The sequence below is a fragment of the Solanum verrucosum genome, unplaced genomic scaffold (assembly GCF_900185275.1).
Source record: "Solanum verrucosum unplaced genomic scaffold, falcon-dt-bn FXZP01000278.1, whole genome shotgun sequence".
Classification (NCBI taxonomy): Eukaryota; Viridiplantae; Streptophyta; class Magnoliopsida; order Solanales; family Solanaceae; genus Solanum; species Solanum verrucosum.
Genome location: NW_026020332.1, coordinates 3,946,777 through 3,970,826, shown reverse-complemented (window position 1 = coordinate 3,970,826; position 24,050 = coordinate 3,946,777). Strand labels below are relative to the sequence as shown.

The 24,050-nt window shown below is 31.8% G+C and overlaps 2 protein-coding genes across 5 annotated transcripts; both read left to right on the top strand.

Annotated features, from left to right (window-relative positions):
• The first annotated feature begins 2,872 nt into the window (after window positions 1-2,872).
• On the top strand, window positions 2,873-7,077 carry LOC125836297 (pentatricopeptide repeat-containing protein At4g19890). Of its 3 annotated transcripts, none has more exons than XR_007443453.1 (3): window positions 2,873-5,096; window positions 5,295-5,400; window positions 6,447-7,077. XR_007443453.1 is itself a non-coding variant. In XM_049515476.1 (3 exons), the coding sequence occupies exons 1-3, from the start codon at window positions 2,966-2,968 to the stop codon at window positions 6,530-6,532; spliced, it is 2,166 nt and encodes a 721-aa protein (XP_049371433.1). In that variant the 5' UTR covers window positions 2,873-2,965; the 3' UTR covers window positions 6,533-6,553. The 3 variants fall into 3 exon arrangements, 2 of the variants coding, with proteins under 2 accessions (XP_049371433.1, XP_049371432.1); XM_049515476.1 differs by lacking the exon at window positions 5,295-5,400 and having other exon boundaries at window positions 6,447-6,473; window positions 6,525-6,553; XM_049515475.1 differs by lacking the exon at window positions 5,295-5,400 and having other exon boundaries at window positions 6,447-6,568.
• A 2,263-nt stretch (window positions 7,078-9,340) lies between these two features.
• LOC125836303 (uncharacterized) lies at window positions 9,341-14,315 on the top strand. 2 transcript variants are annotated; one of them, XM_049515489.1, is made up of 7 exons: window positions 9,341-9,485; window positions 9,557-9,614; window positions 10,681-10,905; window positions 10,985-11,161; window positions 11,255-11,479; window positions 11,594-11,722; window positions 13,761-14,315. In XM_049515489.1, exons 3-7 carry the CDS (start codon window positions 10,693-10,695, stop codon window positions 13,992-13,994), a joined length of 978 nt encoding a protein of 325 aa, XP_049371446.1. In that variant the 5' UTR covers window positions 9,341-9,485; window positions 9,557-9,614; window positions 10,681-10,692; the 3' UTR covers window positions 13,995-14,315. The 2 variants fall into 2 exon arrangements, with proteins under 2 accessions (XP_049371446.1, XP_049371445.1); XM_049515488.1 differs by having other exon boundaries at window positions 9,380-9,485; window positions 9,533-9,614.
• The last annotated feature ends 9,735 nt before the right edge of the window (window positions 14,316-24,050 follow it).

Sequence of the window (24,050 nt, the reverse complement as noted above, 5' to 3'; positions counted from 1 at the left end):
TGCGCCGTAAATAATTCTGACATTATTAAGTTAATTGTAATTATAGATGGCTACCATTTAATACGCAAAGACTAGTAACCAATACTACTAAATAACCTATTATAACACGTTAATTTACATTGATGGCATAAACAATCTTTATAATATCGGTGCATAAAATTTAAACACATAAAATATTTATAAATCGAAGGAAAGTACTAATAATTTGACGATTAAACCATTTTTGGTTTCTTCTATCGGGATATAATCCTAAAATTATAAGAATGCCACGAATTAACAGCATGAATACAATAAGAACAATTAACAGTACACGTACACCAATAGTTATAGCAAGGTATCTATAATAAATCATGCCATGAATTTTATGTCACAAAAATCATAAAATTATAAGAATGTGAAGCAATTAATTAACATCGTGAATAAAATAAGAACAATTAATATTACACATACAACATATCCGGTGAAATCTACTAAGTTGAGTCTAGAAAATGTAGAGTATACGCAGACCTTACCACTATCTCATGGAGGTAGAAATAGAATAGTTATTTCCGATAGATCATCGGCTCAAGTGCATCAAAATCAAGTAAAAGAAGAAGAAAACAATGAAGAAAACATAACCATTAATAAGAACAGCAGTGTAAAGTCTACGAAACAGAAATAATAACAACAACAAAATAATGTGATAATTGAAAACACAATAAATAACATATGATAAGAACTATACAAAGATACGACTAATACTACAATATGCGCACTAACGAGCCTGAATAATCTTTGCAAGATAAAGACAATTTTCCACCCCTCCTAAAGCATCCCATGATTTATGTCACAAATCACAATCAGAGAAGAAAAAATGATGTTACTTTTAATTTAACATTAGGAATCCATATAGCTTTTTGGCTAAAATATTTACTAACATTTCCATCAAAAAATATATAAAATAATCAAGAATCTTAGGGTAGTGTAGATAGGATAGTCAATTAGTAATATTAATCTAAGGAATCAATGTATTCTTTATTCACAAATCAATACCTAAATTGGCCGACATGTTTAATAATTACCATTTTAACTCATACAATGCATGTACTCGAACATAAAATTTTCAAAGTTCACATGCAAAGTTTTGTTATATTATGATTAATATAACAAAAAATTGTAAGTAGTTGATAAAAGATTTTGTGATATAACTAACTTATTACTACTATAAATAATATAAAGACAAACTTAACTTCAAATATTTATGTCGAAAGTGTGTATGACTGAAGTTCAGATATCTAATTTTTTTTCTTTTTTTTTATAATTCTACAATTTTATGCAAAAATATTGAAAGTTCGTATTATTAAACTTCATATGCGAATTTTGGCAACTTCAATTTATATACTGCACTTCGCCCAGCCCAACCCAAAAGAATATCACACATCTAAGAAGCTAAAAGTTAGATATGTTTTGATCTTGGGATATGGAAAAACGCATCTAAGCGCGCTATTTTGATATTAATAATTACATATCTAAATTATACGATAGTTGAGTTATTTCATATCTTTCGTGTATATTAGATACAAAGAACATTTTAAATTATAATTGAAATAAATTATGGTATAACATTTAATTTGAATTAATAATTTGTTATTTCATACAATTTTTCCAAAAATATATTACTTTAGTCAAAGCCATGTCAAATCAATATTATTAAATAGATGGAGTATAAGGGTATAGTTATAAAAACATAATACTAATTTTTTGTTGAATTTATAAGGTGACACTTATTATGCATGTTTTGATTATTACTTAAATCTTAGTGTATCATATCGTTTAAATCCATCATTAGGTAACGACAGAAAGTCCCATACGTGTGACATTATATAATACAAAGAACGATACAATCTATTAGGATATTGTATTCATTAAAACAAGACATGTTATACCTAGAAATTACAATACAATACAACACATTATGAAACAATACCTAACAATCATCCAAACAACTAGGGATGTTCACGATTTGGATAAAAATCGATTCAAACCGAAAAACTGAACCAAGCTGATTAAATAAATTGATTTTTATTTGGATTAGGTGTGGTTTGGTTTGGTTTTAGATTTTTGAAAATCGATAATATATGGATTGGTTATGGTTTTTTCGAAAAAAATCAAAGAAATAACCAAACCGAACCGACGAATTATATACATATATTTATTATCATACATACATAATATATTATTTTTATAAACAACTTTAAAGATCTTATATGTGTTTTCATCAAAATTTATTTATAATTTACTTATGAAAGAAAAAATGTGTAAGGTGAGAATATTTTTTTTATTGGTTTTATGTATATGAGTGTGTCTATGACAATTATTTATAAGATTAAAAATATCACTGTCTTTTTCTTCTAGGACAAAATAATGAATTTTGAAGTTTTATTCATAGTAAATTCAATTATTGAAAGTTTTTTAATGTCAGTCATTCTAACTATTTTCGTTTTAAATGGATTGTTGTCACTTTTTTCACGTTTTGAATGAATTGTTTATTTTATTTTTGTCTATAGCTAATAACCGAATAACCAAATCAAACCGAATCGAAACCGATAAATATATACTATATTTGGTTTGGTTTGGTTTGGTTTTGATAATTTTAAAATCGATTAAGTTGGTTTGGGTTTGGTTTTAATTTTGACCAATAACCGATTCAAACCGTCCAGTGAAACACCCCTACAAACAACCATCAAGAGATGTTTTACCTGCAATGTGTGACTTTCCAATACTAATCCAAATTTAATCAAGCTCCAATGTGGCTATGAGACGCGGTGGAAACAATAAATAAATCCAAACACTCTATGTATCGCGCCCTGTTGTGTCCTCGATTTTCGGCGCATGCTCAGCGCGAAGCGAACGTTGCAACATCTAATTTGCGCTATTGAAATTTGAATCTGTTGTTCCAACAATCTCTCAAAGTAAAGCAATTTTCATGATTTCCTTTACATTTCATCGTCTCTACAGACTTCACCATTTTACAGCTTCTACCACACTCCTCAATGGCATCCTTTTCTCCCATCCTTACCATTTCTTCAACTTTAATAGTAACCCCTTTTGGCGCTATACCCAATTCAGTTCTTTTACAACAAACCCATTGTCTTCTGATTTTGATTCAGTTGTCAAAAGGGTCTGTTCTTTAGTATCTGAATCATATTGTAAAGTTCAAGAAAATACCCATTTCAAATCTAGACATCCCAAGTTGAAATTGCCTATAGATTCTGAGTATTTGACTCAAGAACAGGCTATAACTGTTGTTGCTTCTCTTGCAGATGAGGGAGGGTCCATGCTGGCATTGAGTTTCTTTTATTGGGCAATTGGGTATGTGAAATTCAGGCATTTTATGAGGCTTTATATTGTTTTAGCTATTTATTTGATTAAAAATGGAAACTTTGAGAGAACCCATGAAGTGATGCATTTTATGTTGAGGAATTTTTGTGAAGTTGGTATGTTAAAGGAGGCTGTAGATATGGTTTTTGAGATGCAAAATCAAGGTTTGGTTTTGAATGCTGGGAGTTTGAATTCTGTTGTTAGTGTTGCTACTGAGATGGGGCATGTTGAGATGGCAGAGAAGGTGTTTGGTGAAATGTGTGACAGAGGGGTGTGTCCTGATTCATTTTGTTTCGAGTCTATGGTTGTTGCTTATTGCAGGATGGGAAGAGTTGTAGAGGCTGATAGGTGGCTGAGTGCAATGCTAGAAAGGGGGTTTCTTGTTGATAATGCGACTTGCACTTTAATAATGAGTGTTTTCTGTGATAAGGGGTCTGTTAATAGAGTGTTGTGGATTTTTAATAAACTGATTGAATTGGGGTTGGCTCCAAATGTTATCAATTATACGTGTTTGATAAATGGATTGTGTAAGAAAGGCATTATTAAGCATGCGTTCGAGTTGTTAGAGGAAATGGTTAGAAAAGGTTTGAAACCAAATGTTTTCACTCATACTGTATTGATTGATGGTCTTTGTAAGAAAGGCTGGATGGATAAGGCTTTTAGACTATTCTTAAAACTTGTGAAGAGTGACAATTACAAGCCTAATGTGCATACATATACAGCCATGATAGCTGGATACTGCAAACAGGAAAAATTGAATCGAGCAGAGATGCTTCTGAGCAGAATGCAAGAACAAGAGTTGGTCCCTAATGCCAACACCTACACTGCTCTCATTGATGGGTACTGTAAAGTAGGAAACTTTGATGTTGCATATAAATTATTGCGTGTGATGGATGAAAAAGGCTTGGCGCCAAGCATTTTTACGTATAACGCGGTCATTGATGGCCTGTGTAAAAAGGGAAGGGTTCAAGAGGCTTATCAGATGCTGAAGAAAGGTATGCAAATTGGAATTTCGCCAGATTTAGTGACTTACACCATTCTAATGTCTCAGAGCTGCAAACTAGGAGATAATGGACAAGCTTTTGCTCTTTTCAGCAAGATGGTTAAAGCTGGTATCAGCCCTGATATGCATACATACACCACATTAATTGCTGCCTTGTGTAGGCAAAAGAAAATGAAAGACAGTGAAAAGCTCTTTGATGATGCTGTAATTTTAGGTTTGATACCTACCAAAGAGACTTGTACTTCCATGATATGTGGATATTGTAGAGATAAAAATGTGGCCATGGCCAAGAAGTACTTCCAGAGGATGGGAGAATATGGTTGTGTACCTGATAGCCTCACTTATGGTGCTTTGATTAGTGGGCTTTGTAAGGAGTCAAAGTTGGATGAGGCTAGAGACCTTTACAATTCAATGGTTGATAAAGGTATTCTCCCATGTGAAGTTACACGGCTGACTGTAGCTTATGAGTATTGCAAGAACAATGAACCAACCATCGCGATGGGCCTCTTAGATAGATTAGAAAAAAAACTTTGGATTCGAACCGTATCTACCCTAGTCAGGAAGCTTTGCAGTGAAAAGAATGTGGATGTAGCTGCTCTATTTTTCCATAAACTGCTAGACAAACAGCAGAGTGTGGATCGAGTAACCCTTGCAGCATTTATGTCGGCGTGCTATGAAAGCAATAACTATGACCTTGTCTCCAGTATGAATGAGAGGATAACAAAAGATTTTGGTAAGACCCGTATGCTTTTTATTTCACTTGTTTTGCTGTCCATATTCTTGGGGTGCCTTGCTTTATGTGGGTGCCAAATTACTTGCACTCTTTGCATTAGTATTGCAATTATTTTGGCCTCTTTTCATGCTAAAACTTTTTATTTTGAATTGATTTTGTTTATATTCAGCATATTAATTGTGATTTTCACTTACCCAGGAGAATCTACGGTAGAGTGACCTTGTGATTTACTGTACAACAACCAAAAGGCTATTTGGCAGGTGTGCAAGTAGCAAGTTAAAATGATTGATTTATCCTCTTTAAGGTTAGAATCTCTCTGTAATTCCCATAAATGAGGATCAATTTTCTGCACTAATCTATGTCAGATTAGATTTAATCAACACAACAGCAAGAATTTAGAGAGCCTATAATGAAAAGATCCTTCCACCATCCATCATGTGGTATCATTTTAGTTCCTTGATTCTTCTAGTTACCATTTCTATCTTTTAAATTGCGTGTTTCTTGAATAATGGTTCTCCTAAGCTATTGTGATAGAAAAGGTACTGGTAGCATTCTTTTGCTAATTGTTGTAAGGCTTCAAATGTTTTTGTTTCTTATGGGAATTTCAGAACACTACTTAGTGGAATCATCTTTTCAACGGAAACCTAAAAGAAAACTAAAATTATGCTCTACTCATCTACCATCCAATTTGATAATCTAACTTCATTGTCGCAATGTTTTTGAGAAACAGATTTTTTGAACATATTGTTATTTTTCAGTTGCGTGAATATATGTAGTAATAATTAGAGTTCACCTGGGAAAAATGTCAAATGAAAATTCGAATTAATATAGTAAAAGTAGTTTGTTATTTTTTTATACAATATGAGTTCTTCTATTGTGATTTTATAGCTATATAAACTTTTTATTCATTTAGGTTTTCCATATGCTATCTTTAGTTCGTAAAAATGAAAAATTCAACTTGAATATTGGGCGGTTGACTCTCCTACTTCACGTCACATCATTCATTCGGACAGAGGGATATTAGTCTATATCAGCTTGACTTTATGGAGATTTGGTGTTGAGTCATTGACAGAATGATGTCAAGTAATTTGGGACTAACTGATTTAGAAAGGATGCCAAGTCATTTTGGTGGAGGGAGCAAAAGAAATCTTATTTTTGAGCAAGTTTGTGCTGTTCAGTGTTCACTCTAATTGAGCATGCTTATGAAAAGAAATACAGGAGAAACCATTTTCACCTTTTTAATATGACATTGGGATTTAACCTTACCTACTCCGCTTTTACTTTGGCATTTCAAACACTTAATTTTTTTTATCTTCAGTACATGTAATTCAGCAATGCTGATATTTGCAGATAGAGCATTAAAGCTGTCCCCTCACACTACTTCTTGATTTGGGTAATGCCAAAAGTAAGAAGCAAGCGCTGGGTTAATTTACTGATTTGAACAGAAGCGTGTAGCTTTCTCAAAAGTCTCTATTGTTTGGGCTATGTGGAAACTAGCTGCCTGTGGAATGGTGACCTCTACTCTTCCTTCTTATGCATTGTCATGTTAATAATTTAGTTATTCTAATGTAGTTTGTAGAGGACCCTCTTCTGCAGTGTACACTGTTGGATATAGTGTTGTTTCCCTTAAATCGATTTGATGTTCCTGAAATCGTGTTTTTGGTTTTTTCAAGAAAAAGCCATAGTTAGTTAGGTTAAACTATGTTTTTCTCTTATCAGTAGTAACATTTCATTAAAATGAGGGAAGCACTAAGATGGTGCTAAATATTTACAGCTACACATTAGAACAGTTCCTTGGAAAAACCAAAAACACTAAGACAATGTGAGCAGTATGATAAGATGTGAAAACACTGGATCAGATCTGAAAGCAATATGTGGAACTATCTTCGCCAAGCTTACACTCGGTTTTTCATTTAGAGTGTTGGTGCCAGGATGTGTACCGTTCTGTTTCACCTTTGCCTAGTTTGAACTTGACAGACTTACAATTGAAATGGCTTGATGCAGTGCCTGCTGAGTTTTTAGGTCAATGTGAAGAGAAATGAAGTAGTAAAATCAGTTGATAAAAAATAAATTAGTCTTAATACTGAATACTCCAACTTGTATTGTAAACAATAAAATGTAGAAAAGTGGGACATACCATGCTGCTGCAATTTTTGCCCAACTGGATTGTGCTTAAAGAAATGAAACCCAGCTCCAACAGTCCTAATCTGATTTGTCATGTCTATTTGTTTTTTATCTTGTAGATCTTGCGTTGACGCAAATGGCCAAGCTGAGGAAGATTCTTTTCCAGGGCAAGTTGTTGAATGGAATTCTTTACAGCAATGACGTGCTTGAAAGAGAAGCTCTTACAAACCTCCCTTGATATTAAAAGGAAGTTGACAATTACAGAAATGTTCACAGTAGGAAAATCAGGTATCTTTCTTTTCCTTTAATATTCACACAATCATTGTTCAGACAAGATTGGGAGATGAGGACAAAAGTTGTCAAAAAACTATTATACAGCGGGAGAGATTGATTAGGGTACAGTTATTTGACAGCAAATAGCAATCACATTAGTACTTCCCTTCTTTTTAACGTACGAAGATGTTGGCTAGCTCACTATGAAGCTGTCTACTCATATGCAATGGAAGGAGATCCAGGACCGTATAGCTGCTTGTACAGATTGTGGTTTTGGTTTCTCGTCATTTAAATTTTGATGCATAAACCTCTTCCGCAAGATCATGGTTAGAGAAAGTCCTCTGGTGTCGTCATTGCAGATTCTTGAGATTGCACATTACCACATTTTTGTTGACAGAGGTGGTATGCATTGCAGGCAACATCAAACTGCCACCGCATTTGTCAACACATGAAACGTCTCCAGTCCAACAATCCATAGCATGTTCAAGCTATTTAGGTATCATGGATCTCAATCTTGCCTCCATTTCTTAACTGACAATCCAACCATAAGTTCTTTCTCCGTCTCTCACCGAGTTTGGGAACAAGCATTTTACCAAGATTGGTGACTATCAATTGTATGTCGTAAATGAAAAATTCAAAACTAGTTGAGCCTCTCAATCATCATACTGGGAAAATTGTTAGGCAAAAGGTACTTGGAATGTATATAAAAGGTATCATTACATTGCCTTACGAATGTTGTATTGTTTTATCTTTATTCATTTCATTCTTCCTTTTTGGTACTGTTAAGAACACCATGTATCACTTTTTCGACGAGAGGAGGCTTGATCTTTGACCTTCACTTGGGAAAATATTGTTGGGACAAAATATCAAAGGCTTCATCTGAAAGTTAATAATTGCAAATCATGGTCAAGATAAATTAGACGATACAAAAAAACTATAAGAAGACTTTATGTCTATAGTAAAGAAGGCTAATTAAATTGGCTGAGAACTTGAGAATGCTTGTACACAAATTTATCTTATTTTTGTGAGATAAGATATTATTTTACTAAATCCTCAATATAACGATGTATTACTAAAACACTATAGGACAAAATGAGATGATAGTGGTAATTAAACAAAGCATGTGATCACTAATGATGTGCCATATAAAGCAAAATAAAACTTTGGTATTCTATAGCTTTTGTCTAACTTAATACATACTCCATTACGTCATCATACATTTGCCACACATCATTATTTATTTAATTATCACCAACTAAATTTGCCATCAAATTTGACCAAACTCAATAAACAAAGAAATATATTTATGATTTCAAGTTTGCTAAGAAATTAATTCTTTTTTACTAAAAATACGAATTTCAAAACACCCTAGTAAAACTTTCAAAGTCAAGTCTACTCATTCTTCAAAATTAGTCGAAAGATGATTAAATAACTTCTCAAAATAAAATTTTATATGCGAAACAAAATACTCTTCATTCTTAATCGGAGATGATAGATTCAAGCATTTCAAAATACGGAGTCATATCATTTTATGGTCGATGTGAGGCTTTCCAGCACAAATTTAAATTTAATCGGATTCTCATGCACACTAAATGGGAAACCAACTTGAAAATTTTTGAAGATAAATTTTCAAAATCTGATCAAAATTTTATGACCAAATTTTTTAAATTTTGATCCACAATCTACCTTCAAATGCTAGTAATACCCATTTTGGCAAAAGATTAATATTTCCAATCCTTGGTCCAAAAAGAGAAAAAAATGCATTAGTAATACCCATTTTGGCAAAAGATTAATATTTCCAATCCTTGGTCCAAAAAGAGAAAAAAATAATACTAGAAATTATGTCACCAACCAAGAGAAAAAGAACAAAAACAACATAACATTTTCCCACTTATTACTCTCTATGAATGTATAGAGACAAGATCATGACTAAAGTGCCAATTTTCAAGATTCATAGTATCAACAATAATTAGCAATAAAATAGACTAACAGGTAGTACTTTGCAATTTTTATTTGATCATTTTTCATCTATATATAAGTATGAATTTTCCTTTTATAAACAGATCAATCCAACTACAAACACTGAGGCACACTTGTGTATTCCAACAGCTTTCTTTCAAGGTAAATTAAGTTCATTTCAGTTCTTATCATTTTTCCAGCTGCTACCCCCATATGGGGTATATGTGTTTATATGCACTTTAATATGTGTTGATTGGAGTTATGGGGGAAGGGGGTGTTTCTGCTTTTCTTCTCTGTGTTTGAGGGTTTTGTGATTTTTGAAACTTTTTATACAAGATGGCTAATTCATGATCTTAAAGGAATTCTTGAGTTTGTGGTTTACTAGTCTTAGATAGGTTTGTATGGTGATCAAGAAAAATGAAGAAATAATGGATTTTTATGTTCTTTTGTATAACTTGTGATTCTGGTACTTAAAAAAAATGTGTGTAGGGGAAGGGGAAATGGGGGAGTCGAACCCTCGAGGAGGAAGTTCAGGTAGTCAATCAACTAAGCTACTAAGATTCCTCGTGTGATTTTGGTTCAGAGCTTTAGCTGATTGTTTATTTTGTGAAGAGTCTGGTAGGGTTTACTGTTTTTGAGTTTCTTGAGGTTGATTTCTCATATGGCCACTAGTTATAGTTTATTATCTCAGAAAGTTACCTTTTCTAAGATAATAACTATTATTTGAATGACCATCTTAGAAATCAACTCGAATTTCTTGGTGCCCTTTTTCAGCAATTTGAGCAGGGTCTCATAAAGAGAAAAGGATAAGAAAGGGAATTGGGATTCTGAATTTATAGTGTTTTGCCAGATTATTAGTTCATGTGATGAACAAAGAAATGTGTCTGAGGCTCTGAGCAAGAATGAGAAGGAATTTTTCGAAACAGAAAAGATAAATACAACAAGCAATGCTGTAACTAATATAACGAAACGGAAACTGTATTGTCTATTTTCTACACAGTAGGTATATTTCTCTGTACAAACAGGAACATGGTGCATATGTTAGTATTATTCAATTGGATATATTGACTGCATCATTTACATTTTCTCTAAATATTTTAGTGAACGTAGCGCGTGTTTTGTTGAAAAAATGACATCTTCTTGAGATGTAGTATCATGTTCAATTATGATTCTGGTGAAAGAGGATGAGTGATTATACTAACTCTCTGAACTTACTGGTCACTTCCAGCAAAGTATACGAATGGCTCGTTCCGCTCTGGATGAGATGTCAGCAACGGGTGCTTTTGAGAGAACTGCTTCAACCTTCCGTAATATAGTCTCAAGGGACCCCAGCTCCGTTTTTCCAGTGGAATCTGGGAGGTACCACCTCTACATATCATATGCTTGCCCGTGGGCATCAAGGTGCCTGGCTTACTTGAAGATTAAAGGCCTTGACCAAGCCATTGATTTCACAGTAAGAAGTTGAATGAACTTGTATCTTGGACTCAAGTTTGGACCCCTAACGATCTCTTTCCTTTGCGTTTGGCTTGCAGTCTGTTAAACCTATTTGGGAGAGGACGAAGGACAGCGATGAGCACATGGGATGGGTTTTTGCTTCATCAAGCACTGAGGAAGCAGGAGCTGATCTTGATCCTATTAATGGAGCCAAAAGCATAAGGGAGCTGTATGAACTTGCAAGTACAAACTATTCTGGGAAATACACCGTTCCGGTATTGTTTATCAATAATTAGAATCTTTAGTAAATTTATTTGTTTGCTCTGTTCATATTTTTGTTGATTGATGGTCTGGTTTTTCTCTAATAGGTTCTTTGGGATAAGAAACTGAAGACAGTCGTGAACAATGAGAGTGCAGAAATAATACGCATGTTTAATAGTGAATTTAATGATATAGCTGAGAATGCAGCTTTGGACCTTTATCCTCCTCATTTGCAATCCCAAATCAATGAAACAAATGACTGGATATATGATGGAATAAACAATGGAGTATATCAATGTGGTTTTGCAAAGAAGCAAGAGCCTTATGATGAGGTAATCACAAAGAGACTACAGAACTCGAAGGAGCCATTTGCTAAACATCTTAAACCTTAAAGACTTTCAATCAGTTCTATCCGAGGAAAAGTGATTACCTTTCTGTCCTTGCAGGCGGTGCAAAAAGTATACAAAGCTTTGGACAAATGTGAGGAGATACTGAGCAAGCAGAGATACATATGTGGAGATCAAGTGACTGAAGCAGATATTCGCTTGTTTGTCACCCTGATTAGGTTTGATGAGGTAAGTGAATGTTCCCTTATGGTCAAAACTAAATTATTGTCTTAGAAATATTACCAAAGGAGGCATCCAAGGATGTGGTCTAGTAGTCAATATAGTGGGTTGAAAATCACGAGGTCTTAGGTTCAAATCCCAGAGGGGGCAAAACCGCTTGGTGATTTCTTCCTATTTGTCTGGGCTTTGGTGGACAGAGTTTACTCGGTACCTATGGTGGGAGATAGCAGGTACCCTTTGGAATTAAAAAACAAGAAATATACCAAAAGGGAAAATTCGGAGGGGATATTAAGGAAGGAGATTGCTTTTATGCATATTGTTTTGTGTCTGGTATTATCACTGCATTGTCATTAGTGATCAATTGGCATGAGCTATGTAGTTTAATCCGATATGTTCGAAGAGACAGCAACACTACAGAAAGATGGAGTAATAATCATTCCAAATTTAGCCTGGAGTTGTTTGAAAATGCTAAAGCTTCATACACTTCTTTTTCCTACAACTTCAAAATTTATTAATGTGGCAGTCTTCCCCTTATAGTGTGCTACTTCAGGACTTACCCTCCCTGAAGTGCATTGATAATTAATCACTAAAACCAGTTAATCTTCTCATCACTGCAACTTATCTGTGAAAGAGTAGCCAGATGTTTGTCAAGTAGTCACACTAGTTGTTCGAAAACAGGCCTTCAAATAGTATTGCCCTTGCATTAGTCTGAAAAGAATTAGTAGCTGTAATGAAATTATTAATCTTCGATAGAACAATTCTTTCCACCAAGAAGGAAACAGAGAATAAAAGATTTCAATATATTAGTCCTCTGAATTTATGCTCATGGACTGTAAATGCTAAAGCTTTGGATTCCTCCTTTCTACTGCAACTTCCAAATTTGTTAGTGTGGAAGTCATCCCCTTCATAATGAGCAAATCACATCAGTGCATCCTTCCCAAAAATCTGAACCGTTCGGAAGTCCATTATATGATCAAAAAAACCACTAGATCACTGATCACCTCACATTGTAACCCTGCTGTAGAAGACGAGACATGTATCTGTCAAGTAGTCATATGGTAAGGTCTTGGAAAGTGATTAAACGATAGGCCTTTACAGTGGTCTGAAAAAGGATCTCCCATTCCTTAGGAATTGTGTCTAGCATTCACTAAGAGAGGACTCAAGATTTCCAGACATAAATTCATTATTACATAAATTCACCTAGCTAAGTCAGAGGCTCCCTTTGACTCGTAAGCTAACCAAAAAATTAAGAGCTTCAATTAAAGGCTTAGTGTTAGACTAAAACATTTAAACCCTTAGGTTAGGTTGTCGGATTGTTTCATCATTCATATGGAGATAACCATGGATTTCTCATAGCCCTTAGTTTATACCGGGGACTTGTGTTGAGCCGATACTTGTTTATCCAAATTATGGAAGAGCTAACCAATAATATAGAAATTGAAGTTTCATGTAAATGCTATTTAGTGTTAAATTGACAATACTTGCTATTGGTCAATTAGAAGGTGGAACTAAGTAGTACGGAGCAGTAAGTGAGAACATATACACTGCAAGCATATGCTCTATAATAATGATGAAAGTGAAGTGAAATTAGACGGAATTGTAATATCTATGCTGAAAATTCAGAAATCTAGGCTCGGTCTTTCAAAAGAATGGCATGCTATAGGGAGATTGAAATAGAAGATTGATACTAGTGTTGTGTATGAGAAAGACAAGTTTTATGTTTGAGTTATTTCCTGTTAAGTTTTATGTCTGAGACAATGAGACTAGCTTTGTTATGACAATGAGACAATGAGACGGGACAAAGGACCTCACTCATCTCGTGTATGATTAATGACTTCGCCACAGAGAGAACATAATAAAACAGATCTCTTTTCTATAAAATGTTTATAAAGAACATTCAGAATACGCGTTGAGAAGTTTGTCTCTGAATATAAATTTTATGACTGCATGAGCATGGGGCAAATACTTTACTGTGGCCAAATTAACTGATGTTGGGCGTTCATCCCTTTCTTCGTGTGTTGATCCAAGTGGTGTTTGATAATTACAGGTGTATGCTGTCCACTTCAAGTGCAATAAGAAGTTACTACGTGAATATCCAAATCTGTTTAATTACACCAAAGATATTTTCCAAATACCCGGCATGAGCAGTACTGTCAACATGGAACACATCAAAAAACATTACTATGGGAGCCATCCTGGCATCAATCCTTTTGGAATCATTCCCCAGGGTCCAAATATCGACTATTCCTCTCCACATGATCGAGAGAAGTTTTCTAAGTAGGAATGGTACATAATCTGGGCATGCATTTCAAACTCCGGTCATCCTGTTCACCTCTTAAGATTTAAGGAGTATGTGGAGTTGCTATACTGATGCTGCCTCAATCTTTGGCTTTTTACAGCGTAAAATTATCTAATAATAAGAGATGGAAGTTGTACTAGTTTTTTTGTAAAGCAAGGAGTTGAAACAAGAGCTTCTGCTATATTTACCGTTTGTTCATCCTAAAAGTGTTTCTGTAGAGTTGCTACAACTTGTAGTTTCTCATGAATCTCAGTTTTATGCAGTGTTGAATTATCTACTAAATAAGAGATGTAAGTTGTGCTAGTTTTCTGTTAAAGCAAGAAGTTAAATGCGTCACGTGTTTGCTGCTACGTTTACTATTGATCATGTAGCTCCTTAATGTAGGGATAAGGTCTACGTACACACTACCCTCACCAGACCTCACTTGCCGGATTACACTTGTTTTGTTTTGTTTTGTTTGTCCTTGTTGCATTTAAGGAAATCAATCTTGAATTTGAAGATTAAGGGAAAATTAACAAACTCAAGTCTTGAAAAGAAACAAATTGTTATAACATGATCAATCTGATAACATGTTTGAAATCAAGTTACTTCTAAAATATTAGTTTTTGGGTGACGTAACATAAATCTTTATAAGAGGATAAAATTCATGAATATTCATATATATGGGAAACACATTAGTTTGTGCAATATGCATCAACTAAAACATGGGTTAGGTGACACCGTGCCACAGGGCGGGCTGATGTGGATGAGTTAAACGGACTAGCAAACTTCTAGGCTAGTAAACCTCTACAGATGTGTCCACCTCATCTGTAAGGACAAATAGTATTTGGGGCATAGTTTGGGTTCACATGGTATTTGAGGGTTGATGTGGCCTAATCTGACAGACAAATTCATGTGGGCCTAGGTCCAAAGCAGACAATACGTGTCATGAACTTAGGTTGTGACAAATATGAGTTGAGTCAATATTCCCCGGTCAAGTTTTTAAGTTGACAATCTTTTGATTTTTGAAGATGATGATGTGCACATGATACGTTAGGTGAATCACTCATCAAAAAGGTGAGTGGTTGGTTTGTTCAACCACACAAAAAAAATCCCAAAATGTATTTATCATGAGTAGTCCTACTAGCTCCCTATCATACATTACTGCTTTATATAACTATCACAAGTTTGACAAGTTCAAATTCATTTTTATTAATAATGGCAAGATCCAAAGTTTTTGATACGACGTCTTCTGCAAGAAAATTACACTTTCAATTATTATTTCAATAGTTCCTTCTACTTGCTATTTATGTACAACAAATTTTAAAATAGATATATTTAGGATCACATAAAAATTGGATGGACAGGAATCATTTTTTTTTATGGACAGGAATCATAGACTTGTCTAAAAAACACAGTTTTAGAAGAAATATCAAAACCTTACTATCAATCATTTTACACATTTGATATATATGTGTAGTTGCGTACCTAAATTACAATTTGAAATCCTAAAACTTCTTATTGTATCCCTTTAATGAAATATACATTATCTCAGTATTGAGGTAGAGCTAAAATTCTAATTATAGATTTGATAAAATTCAATAATTTAGTGGAAACTCTGTATTTCTATTATAGAAATCACTTGTGTATGATAATTTACCTAGAACTAGTGAGTTATCTTTTTAAAATACTAAATTCATAAACTTAAAGTTTTGATTTTTTCTTTATCTTGTCCACTTTTTCTTAAGGAAATTACATAATTAGTGAGATCATATAATGTAAAATCAAATTTCTCTCTCTGAGTTTCAACAAAGAAAACTACTTTATTTTTCTCTATACGTAGTCAAACAGTAATCCACCCCTCATCGAGTGGTCATAATAAAGTCATGAACTATTACAAATTTATGAAAAATGACTTGCCTACCTAAAGTAAGAAAAACAGTTTTGAAAACTCTCTTTCAATCTCACCACCTAATCCACCCAGACCCGATTTGAGATTTGACCCCGACATCATTCAGGGACCCGACTCCTAACTTGGGACCCCACCTAAGACCTGATCCCGACTAAAGAACATATCTAAATCTAGACCCAGGACCCAACTCTCAGCTCCGCCTCGGAACCCCAACTCAGGATCCTATATATATATGACCCTAACTGTTACTCAGAACTCAACTCTTCACTAGAATCCGACCTCGAACTAAGACTTAACCTGACCTCGATCCTAGACCTGACTTGACTCGAATTCGACTCACGATCGGACTCTTGTCCTTGATGTCAACTCAAAACCTAATTCTCAACCTCGACTCCGAGTCTCCGACCCTATACTCAATCCTTGACTTGAGGTGGGGTAGGGTAGGTGGGAGGTGGGAGTTACAAGGTGGGGTTAAGTGGAGATGGGGGTGGGATGGGGAATGCATTGGTGTGTTTTTATTGATTCAAAAAATGTTTTTCCTAAGAAAAAAAAAAGATTTTCCCCTATTTACTAAAAAGTGAGTTTAGTATATGAATATTCATATTTTGTCCATATTTGTTTATACTTTTTATAAGATAAAAATAGACTGAAATTCATATACATTCAACTAAAATACAAGTGATTCAATTTATTAAAATACCAATTAAATAGATTAATTTTATAAAATATAAAATGAAAATAACAACCGTAATAAATAGAATAAAATTGACTAGGTGGTAATTTGTGTCCTTATAGACAAAAAAAGAAATTATTGTAAATTCCAAGGAAGTTGTTGCTAACATTTTATAATGGCCGGTCAATCATTGATTTTTGTCTGCAAAACAATTAGAGGGTCTTTGTCTTTTTTAAAAAAAAATTGAATCCAATTATTAGATGTTTTCAATTTTGGCATAAAACTTAAACGAGGAAATGATCTTCTGTGACCATTTATTATTTTAAATATAATAAAATATTTTTTCTTTTTATATTTTTATGTGTTATTTTTAGATCTCTTAATTATAAGCAAATACTTCCTCCGTCTATGATTGGAGCAGTTTCGCCTCTTGAAGAACAAGCTTTCGGACGGGTTAGAGGTGAAATGGTGGATTGATGGTGGAGATGTGGATGAAGTTTTGAAGAGGACAACTCTTCACTTTCCTCTTTCCACTTTTAGTTCTGTTAATTCCAGATTTTAATTATTTTCATTTCTAATTTCTCTTTATTTGTTTGTTTATTGTTTTCTTTCTTTCCTTCCTTTATTGATTGAGCCTGCTGACTTGGGCCTGATCATTTGATGTATATTGCTCTTATTTTGATTAATAAAATCTGGCCCTTTGGATTTTTAGTTTTTTTTTTTAAAAATAAATAAAAATTTCCTTCGTCCCTATTTATATGTCATCCCTTTTTATAAAGGGAAAAAGGACAAATATACCCCAAAACTATCGTATATGGTATACATATACCCTCCGTCATACTTTTGGTACATTGGTGCCCCTGTCGTCCAAAAACTAGAGCATATATGCCCTTCACTCTAACGGAAGGCTATATAGGGACACGTGACACAATCTTGTCCATTGATCTGATATTTAATAAATGTCGGGTTGTTGGATAGGATTGTGACATGTGTATGTCTGTTATTATAAAGGGTATATATGCTCTAGTTTTTGAACGGCCGGGGCACCAATGTCCCAAAAGTATAACGGAGGGTATCTACATACCATTTACGATAGTTCGAGGGTATATTTGTCCTTTTTCCCTTTTATAAATAGTTGGTTCATAATACTTGTCATTTTATAAAATCAATGCATAAATTATCATATTGTTCCTTTTTTACCCTTGTGAGTTATTAACCTTGAAAATATACATTTGACCAACTTTAGAAAGCTAAGTAAAGGATTCATGTTCATTGGTTAAATTAATTAATCAAAATAAATTAAATTAATTCATATTCATTGATTGAAAACTTGAGTTCCAAAAAAAAATAATAGGGGTACAAGGGTAAAGTTACATTATTTCTTAATGCAGGTGCAAAGTAAAAATATGACATATAAAAAGAGACGGAGGGAGTATAAAATTAGAAACAAAGTTCTAAGGGACTAAAAACTAAGACCAACAATCAAGACTGAGATCGATTTTGTATAGTTCATTACAAATTTATTTTTAATTTTATGGTCTTTTTACAAGAGATTCTCAATTTTACATATACAAAATCCAAAAATAACACATAAGGGATGGTCGTTTGCTACACAAATACAAAGGATTTTGGTGTCCAACAAGATTGGTTCTACCTTTAGTTTCCAGTGAAAATAAATTCCAATTACAATCCAATTATGAGAATATTAATGGCTTCATAATCTTAGCAACTTTGCCAAAATCAGGTACTATTTGGTTAAAAGCTCTAATTTTTAGCATCATTAACCATCATGATTATCATCAATTTTCAATCAACAAAAGCCAATTACTTACTTCTAATCCTCATGAATTAATCCGTTTCGATTTTGATATCATGTACAAAGTAAATCCTCATCAAAGTTCAAATTTTCCAAAAATATTTGCAACTCGCACACCTTATGATGCTCTTTCCTAGTTCAATTCAATGATCCGATAGTAAAATCATATATTTATGTAGAAATCCTCTAGACCAATTCATTTCTACGCGATCAGGTGTTCACGTTTCATACTTGAACTATCAGGTGTTCACTTTGCAACGTTTTCGTGAGTTTCCTAATTGAACTATCAGGTGTTCACTTTTCATACTTAAACTATCACTAGTTATTTATTAAAACACACACCAACAATTAGTTGTTTCTTTTTCCGACCAGAATGATCACGATAATATTCCAGGTAGGAAAAGAGAACAATAATTAGTTGAGATGTGTTTCGATAAATATTTTTGGTGATAATTCAAATAGAAAAAGTGAACATTCACCTAATAGTTTGAGTTGGAAACTAACAAAAATGTGATACTTTGATATTTGTTTTTGATCATTAATTCTTCCAAATAAGGAGCATTTTTAATCCAAAATTTAATGTTAAGAGCAATTATCCGGTAGATAAAAGAGCGCAACTTTAATTCAATTCTACTCCCTCCGTTTCATAATGTTTGATCCTTGTTGACCTGACACACCTTTTTTTTTAAAAAAACTTTGATCAGAGATGTAATTTTTCTAAAATTCAGAATTCTAAATTTGATTACTATAAGAAAAATCATAAAATTTTCTTAATTTACTAAATTTAACAAATCAAATAAAATATTTATTTTTAATATATGAGTCAACTAAAATAAAACAATGGAAATATAGCTACCCAACTATTGAAAATTGTGTAATAACGAAGTGAAACTGAAACTTCAAATTATATTTAAATATATATTCCTTCTTTTATTTACTTTTATATCCCAATTTTTTTAAAAAAAAAAGTTGTAAAAAGAGACCCCAGGTTGCGTGGTCAGAAAGGCCATATCGTAATACATTTATTTTCTTTCATTTGGTTAATCATTGATTTATTAAAGGAGAGACGACTTCTATATATATCTTTAATATAAAAGTCATCACTTTCAAAATTATTTTTTTGCAGACAATGAGACAAATGATAAACAAACAAACAAAAATAATAAAAGTAAAATAATACGGTCCTTGGATTACCTTAGTTGGACGACCATATAAAAAATTGACAGACCCTTTTTATGGTATTAAATATTAAAATACTTACATTAATAAAGCCAAAAAGATAGCATAACAACAAATTCAAACTAATTAATTCAACAACAACAAAAATTTCGTGAAATTCAACAAGTGAGATATGAAAAGAATAGTATAATATAGATTTTATCGTTATTTTAGCGTGACAGAGTTAGAAATTTTATTTTAATATTCATGTTTAAAAATAAGTTAAGACTCAAACTCACGACCCCCCTAAAGCTTGAACTTTCCCCATGCGCTAGAAACCATTAGGCTACAACACCTCTTTGCTTCAAGGGTGTCCAAACTATGTTATTTAACTATTTAGTATATCATTTTACTTGTATATACAATGTAATTTGTCCACTTGGACAACATGAGTACACTGTAGCTCCATCACTGCTATCTTATAGATACTATACTAAAGTGATCTTTAGCGTTACTACGACAATAGCGTAATTGCCGTCAAATATATTTTTTAGAAGCAATTACCAGTCATAATTATATTTTAGTACTCTTTGTTAATGTCACTAAAGCTTATAGCATGAATCTAATAATAATACAGATTTTAACACTTTTTATTAATGCACATATTTATTATTGCTTATAGCTATTTTTATTATAGTAAAAAATAGTAATATAGATATTAATAAATTCAATTTGGGGAAACATTGCTTTTGATAATTTTCTTGTGCCACTGTTGCAATATCATGATGATGAAAGTTGCAACCATACATAGTTTAACCATATAAAAAATAATAAAATCTTTGGAAAACTTTATGGGGGTATTATTATTATAGGAGTATAATATAATTTTGGAGGAATAGAGAGTGATCAATGATTTGATAATTGAAAGATACATAAAGATATGAAAATGATAAAAGATGATCAGATAATGAAAAGATAGTGACAGCTGCTTGACAGGGAGTTAGAGAGAGAAACTGTGAAGTAGAGAGAGACTCTCCGTCTCATATCAGATAGATATTTTTTATTTTACACGATAATTAACAAATTATTAATAAATTGACCAACTTTATTATTTTGTCCTTTGTTCATATCAATTAGTCTCTTCAACATTTGTGTAAACTTTCAAAGATCGTATTATAGAAGTAAAATTAAATTTTTTAATTCTGTCTTGATTTAATAAGTAATTAAGTAATATGCTATAAATATTGTTAATAAACTGTTCATCTAAGAGTATAAAACTTCTAGAAATTGGAAATATATTTTGTCAAAAAAGGTAGGTCTACTAGTAACAATGGGTGATAGATAGGCCTTGTAAAGGGTTATAATGGATGTAGCATATTAATGGACATGTGTACTAAGAGAGAATAGAGGGTGAAAAAAGATAAAGTGCTTTTTGTATATCCACCAATTAAGACTTAATCGTGTTTGATATTAATTAATTTGAAGTCGCACATACATAATATAATATAAGGGTAAAATAGCATTTGTTATTAGTTTCAATTCAAAATCTCTGATAAATATGAAGGATATTATAATATTTAAATAAAAAAATATTATATATAAGACTTATGAATTTCTCATTAGTAAAGTTGAATTTGTGAATTTCTCTTTAGTGAAAGCTAATTTGCAGCAACCATGACTTGAGTTAATTGATAATCGAAAGAATTTCTTGATTTTCAAGGCTTAGATATTATATTTGCTCAAAGATATTTTGTCATAAACCCTAACCGTTATTATCTGGAATAGAAAAACTTGTCTTTTCCACCTATAATGGTATGTACATATGATATTAGGGTTTTAGGAGGAGGACTAGTTAATGGACCAATTAACACTTTTTATGGATAGACTTAATTCTATAAAATAATTTCGACGGGTATTTCTATTATCACAATCTTTAGTTGTGAGTTGTGACCAATTGACATGAAATCATGTATTAACATAAAATATTTTTGTTAGGAAGCATTTATTCTTAATGCTAGATTTTTTATTACGTGAATTTAAATTTTGTTGGACAGTAATATGAGTATAGACATGGGATGAATAACCAAAAATATATTATTTTCATATTTCCTTTTCCTTTTATTCTTCCAACCCAAAGATTTAATGTTAATTCTTGAATACAATTATAAGATGACCAATTTATTCATGTATGTACCAAAAGTAAATTCTCATTATTGAAATTAAGGAGTTACAGTTTAATATATTATTTTAAATGGTTTGTTAGTTTTTGTTATTATATGTTATCTCTAGTACAAAAAAAATATAGGTATGGTGAAATAAATATTTGAATTTGAGAGATAGTGTGTCACACTTGTGGATCCTCAAACAAAATATCATGATATTTTTACCCTTTTTCATGAAAAGACCAAAAAAATTACAATGTTAAATGATATATATATATCTTGTCACTAAATATGAGAAGCAAAAAAGAATCACCACTACAATATACTTATAAGTAAAATATATAGTGAGTATTTTTTTTTTCTCTCTTGATGATAGAATGGAAAAGAAGAGTACAAAATTAAACAAGACCCCCACACCATTCCTCTCTTATTGATAAGTTGGGAATTGAATTATTAGATGAGTGAGTGTGCAACTTTTGGGAGGCAAATAAGGATGGGGCCCTAATTTCATACCACAAAAAAAAAATTAAAAAAATTAAAATATAATGGTATCCTAGAAATCATAACTTCATTATGTTCTTGTCAAGACGAACATAATTTTAACTTTTGATAGTAATAAAACTAGTAATTATTGTTTACGAAGAACTTTCAGACAAGAATAAATTGCTCGGATGGTAAGTAAGCAACTCTTACTTCTAATTTTAAAATTGTGAGTTCGAATCACCACAAGAATAAAAAGGTTGGCAGCTCTTCGAGGAAGAGGTAAAAAAATATATAAGAAAACTTCGATATAAAAAACCTATCATAAGAACTTGAGACGTGAGATATGAATCTTTCAACACTTTAGAAAATTAAATACCTTTTTAACTTAAAATCTAACACTAATAGCAAAACTATATGCATAAACAAAGAAGTTTAACCTACTATTAGAAGGAATAGGATTATTATCCAATATATTCACTCATCAAAATAATATAGTAGTCAAAACATATTTTTATATATATACTAATGTGTAGTTTATATAAAATATACACACTTTACACAATAATATACATTTAAGTAGTGAATGTAATTATTTTTTTATCAATGGGTTAAATATGTAACTTGCCTAATTTAATTTGCTGCTATTTTGTGAGGATAGTAGCCTTTCAACAATAATTATTGTCTCGTTATTATTTTGAGCAATAAAACTAATTTCTACTTTTAAAACAAATTACGTGACATAATTTTCTTTTGTCACTTTAAATTCTTTTTTTTTTACACTCAAACAAATAATTAAGGAGTGTTTTGAATTACTAGTTTTAAAAACCTTTTATTTTAAAAATATATATATCAGGTCAAACAATGCTTCATAAATTAAAATTAAATAATAATTGTGTGAGGATATTATTTATATTTTATCTATACAATTTTATTTTCCATAAATAGTAGTTTGAGATATTTTATGCACTAAATTGACTTTTAACTATAAAAGAAAAGTGTTGTTTAGTGATTATTCAAATGATGAGTGGCAACAAAAAATATGAAAAAGGGTAGAAAGAAAAGGAAAAGAAAGAATGACAGTGACTGCAAAAAGTGAAGAAGAAAATAGAAAAAAGGGTTTTGGGAAAAATTAGAAATCTCATTAACAAATGGTACTTTTTGCATCAATACATACTACTTAGTTACTGGATACACTTGCTAAAAATAGCAAAAAGAAAAATAATACTTACTCTAGATAATCTATGTTTTTACTTAATTTGTGAAAATAACCTATGTTTTCTTTATTAATTTTTTTCTTTTTTACTAGATTTTCCTTTACTTTAACTCATTAACAAATACTTGTTCCTTTATGCATCACTATAGAGTTAGTCATTTGTTTCAATATACATGATACTCTCAAAATTACGAGATTTAAATTTATGAATTTTAATTGTAAAAGTATATATAAAAACTTTATAATTTTTGAAATAATTTTATGTACAATTTAAAACTACATAAAAATTACTAATACTTATAAATTAAAAATAATTAACAACTTTAATTTTTTTATTAACTCTTGAAATTTGATTGTGCAATATAAATTGAGAGACAAAATATATTTTTCTTTTTTGATTTTTCACCTGGTATATTGAAGTCTGACTATATTTCAATCTCAGAATAATACTTTTAACAATTTTTTTTTCATACTCATAACTTGAATTTCTCAAAATAATGTTTCTAACAAGATTTTTTTCATACTCATAACTCGAATACCAGTATATCTATGCTAAAATACCTTTTTTTTTTCATTTTCTCAAATATAATCTCTATTTGTTTTTGGACTTTTTCCTGTTTTCTTTCCTTTTCTTTTCTGACA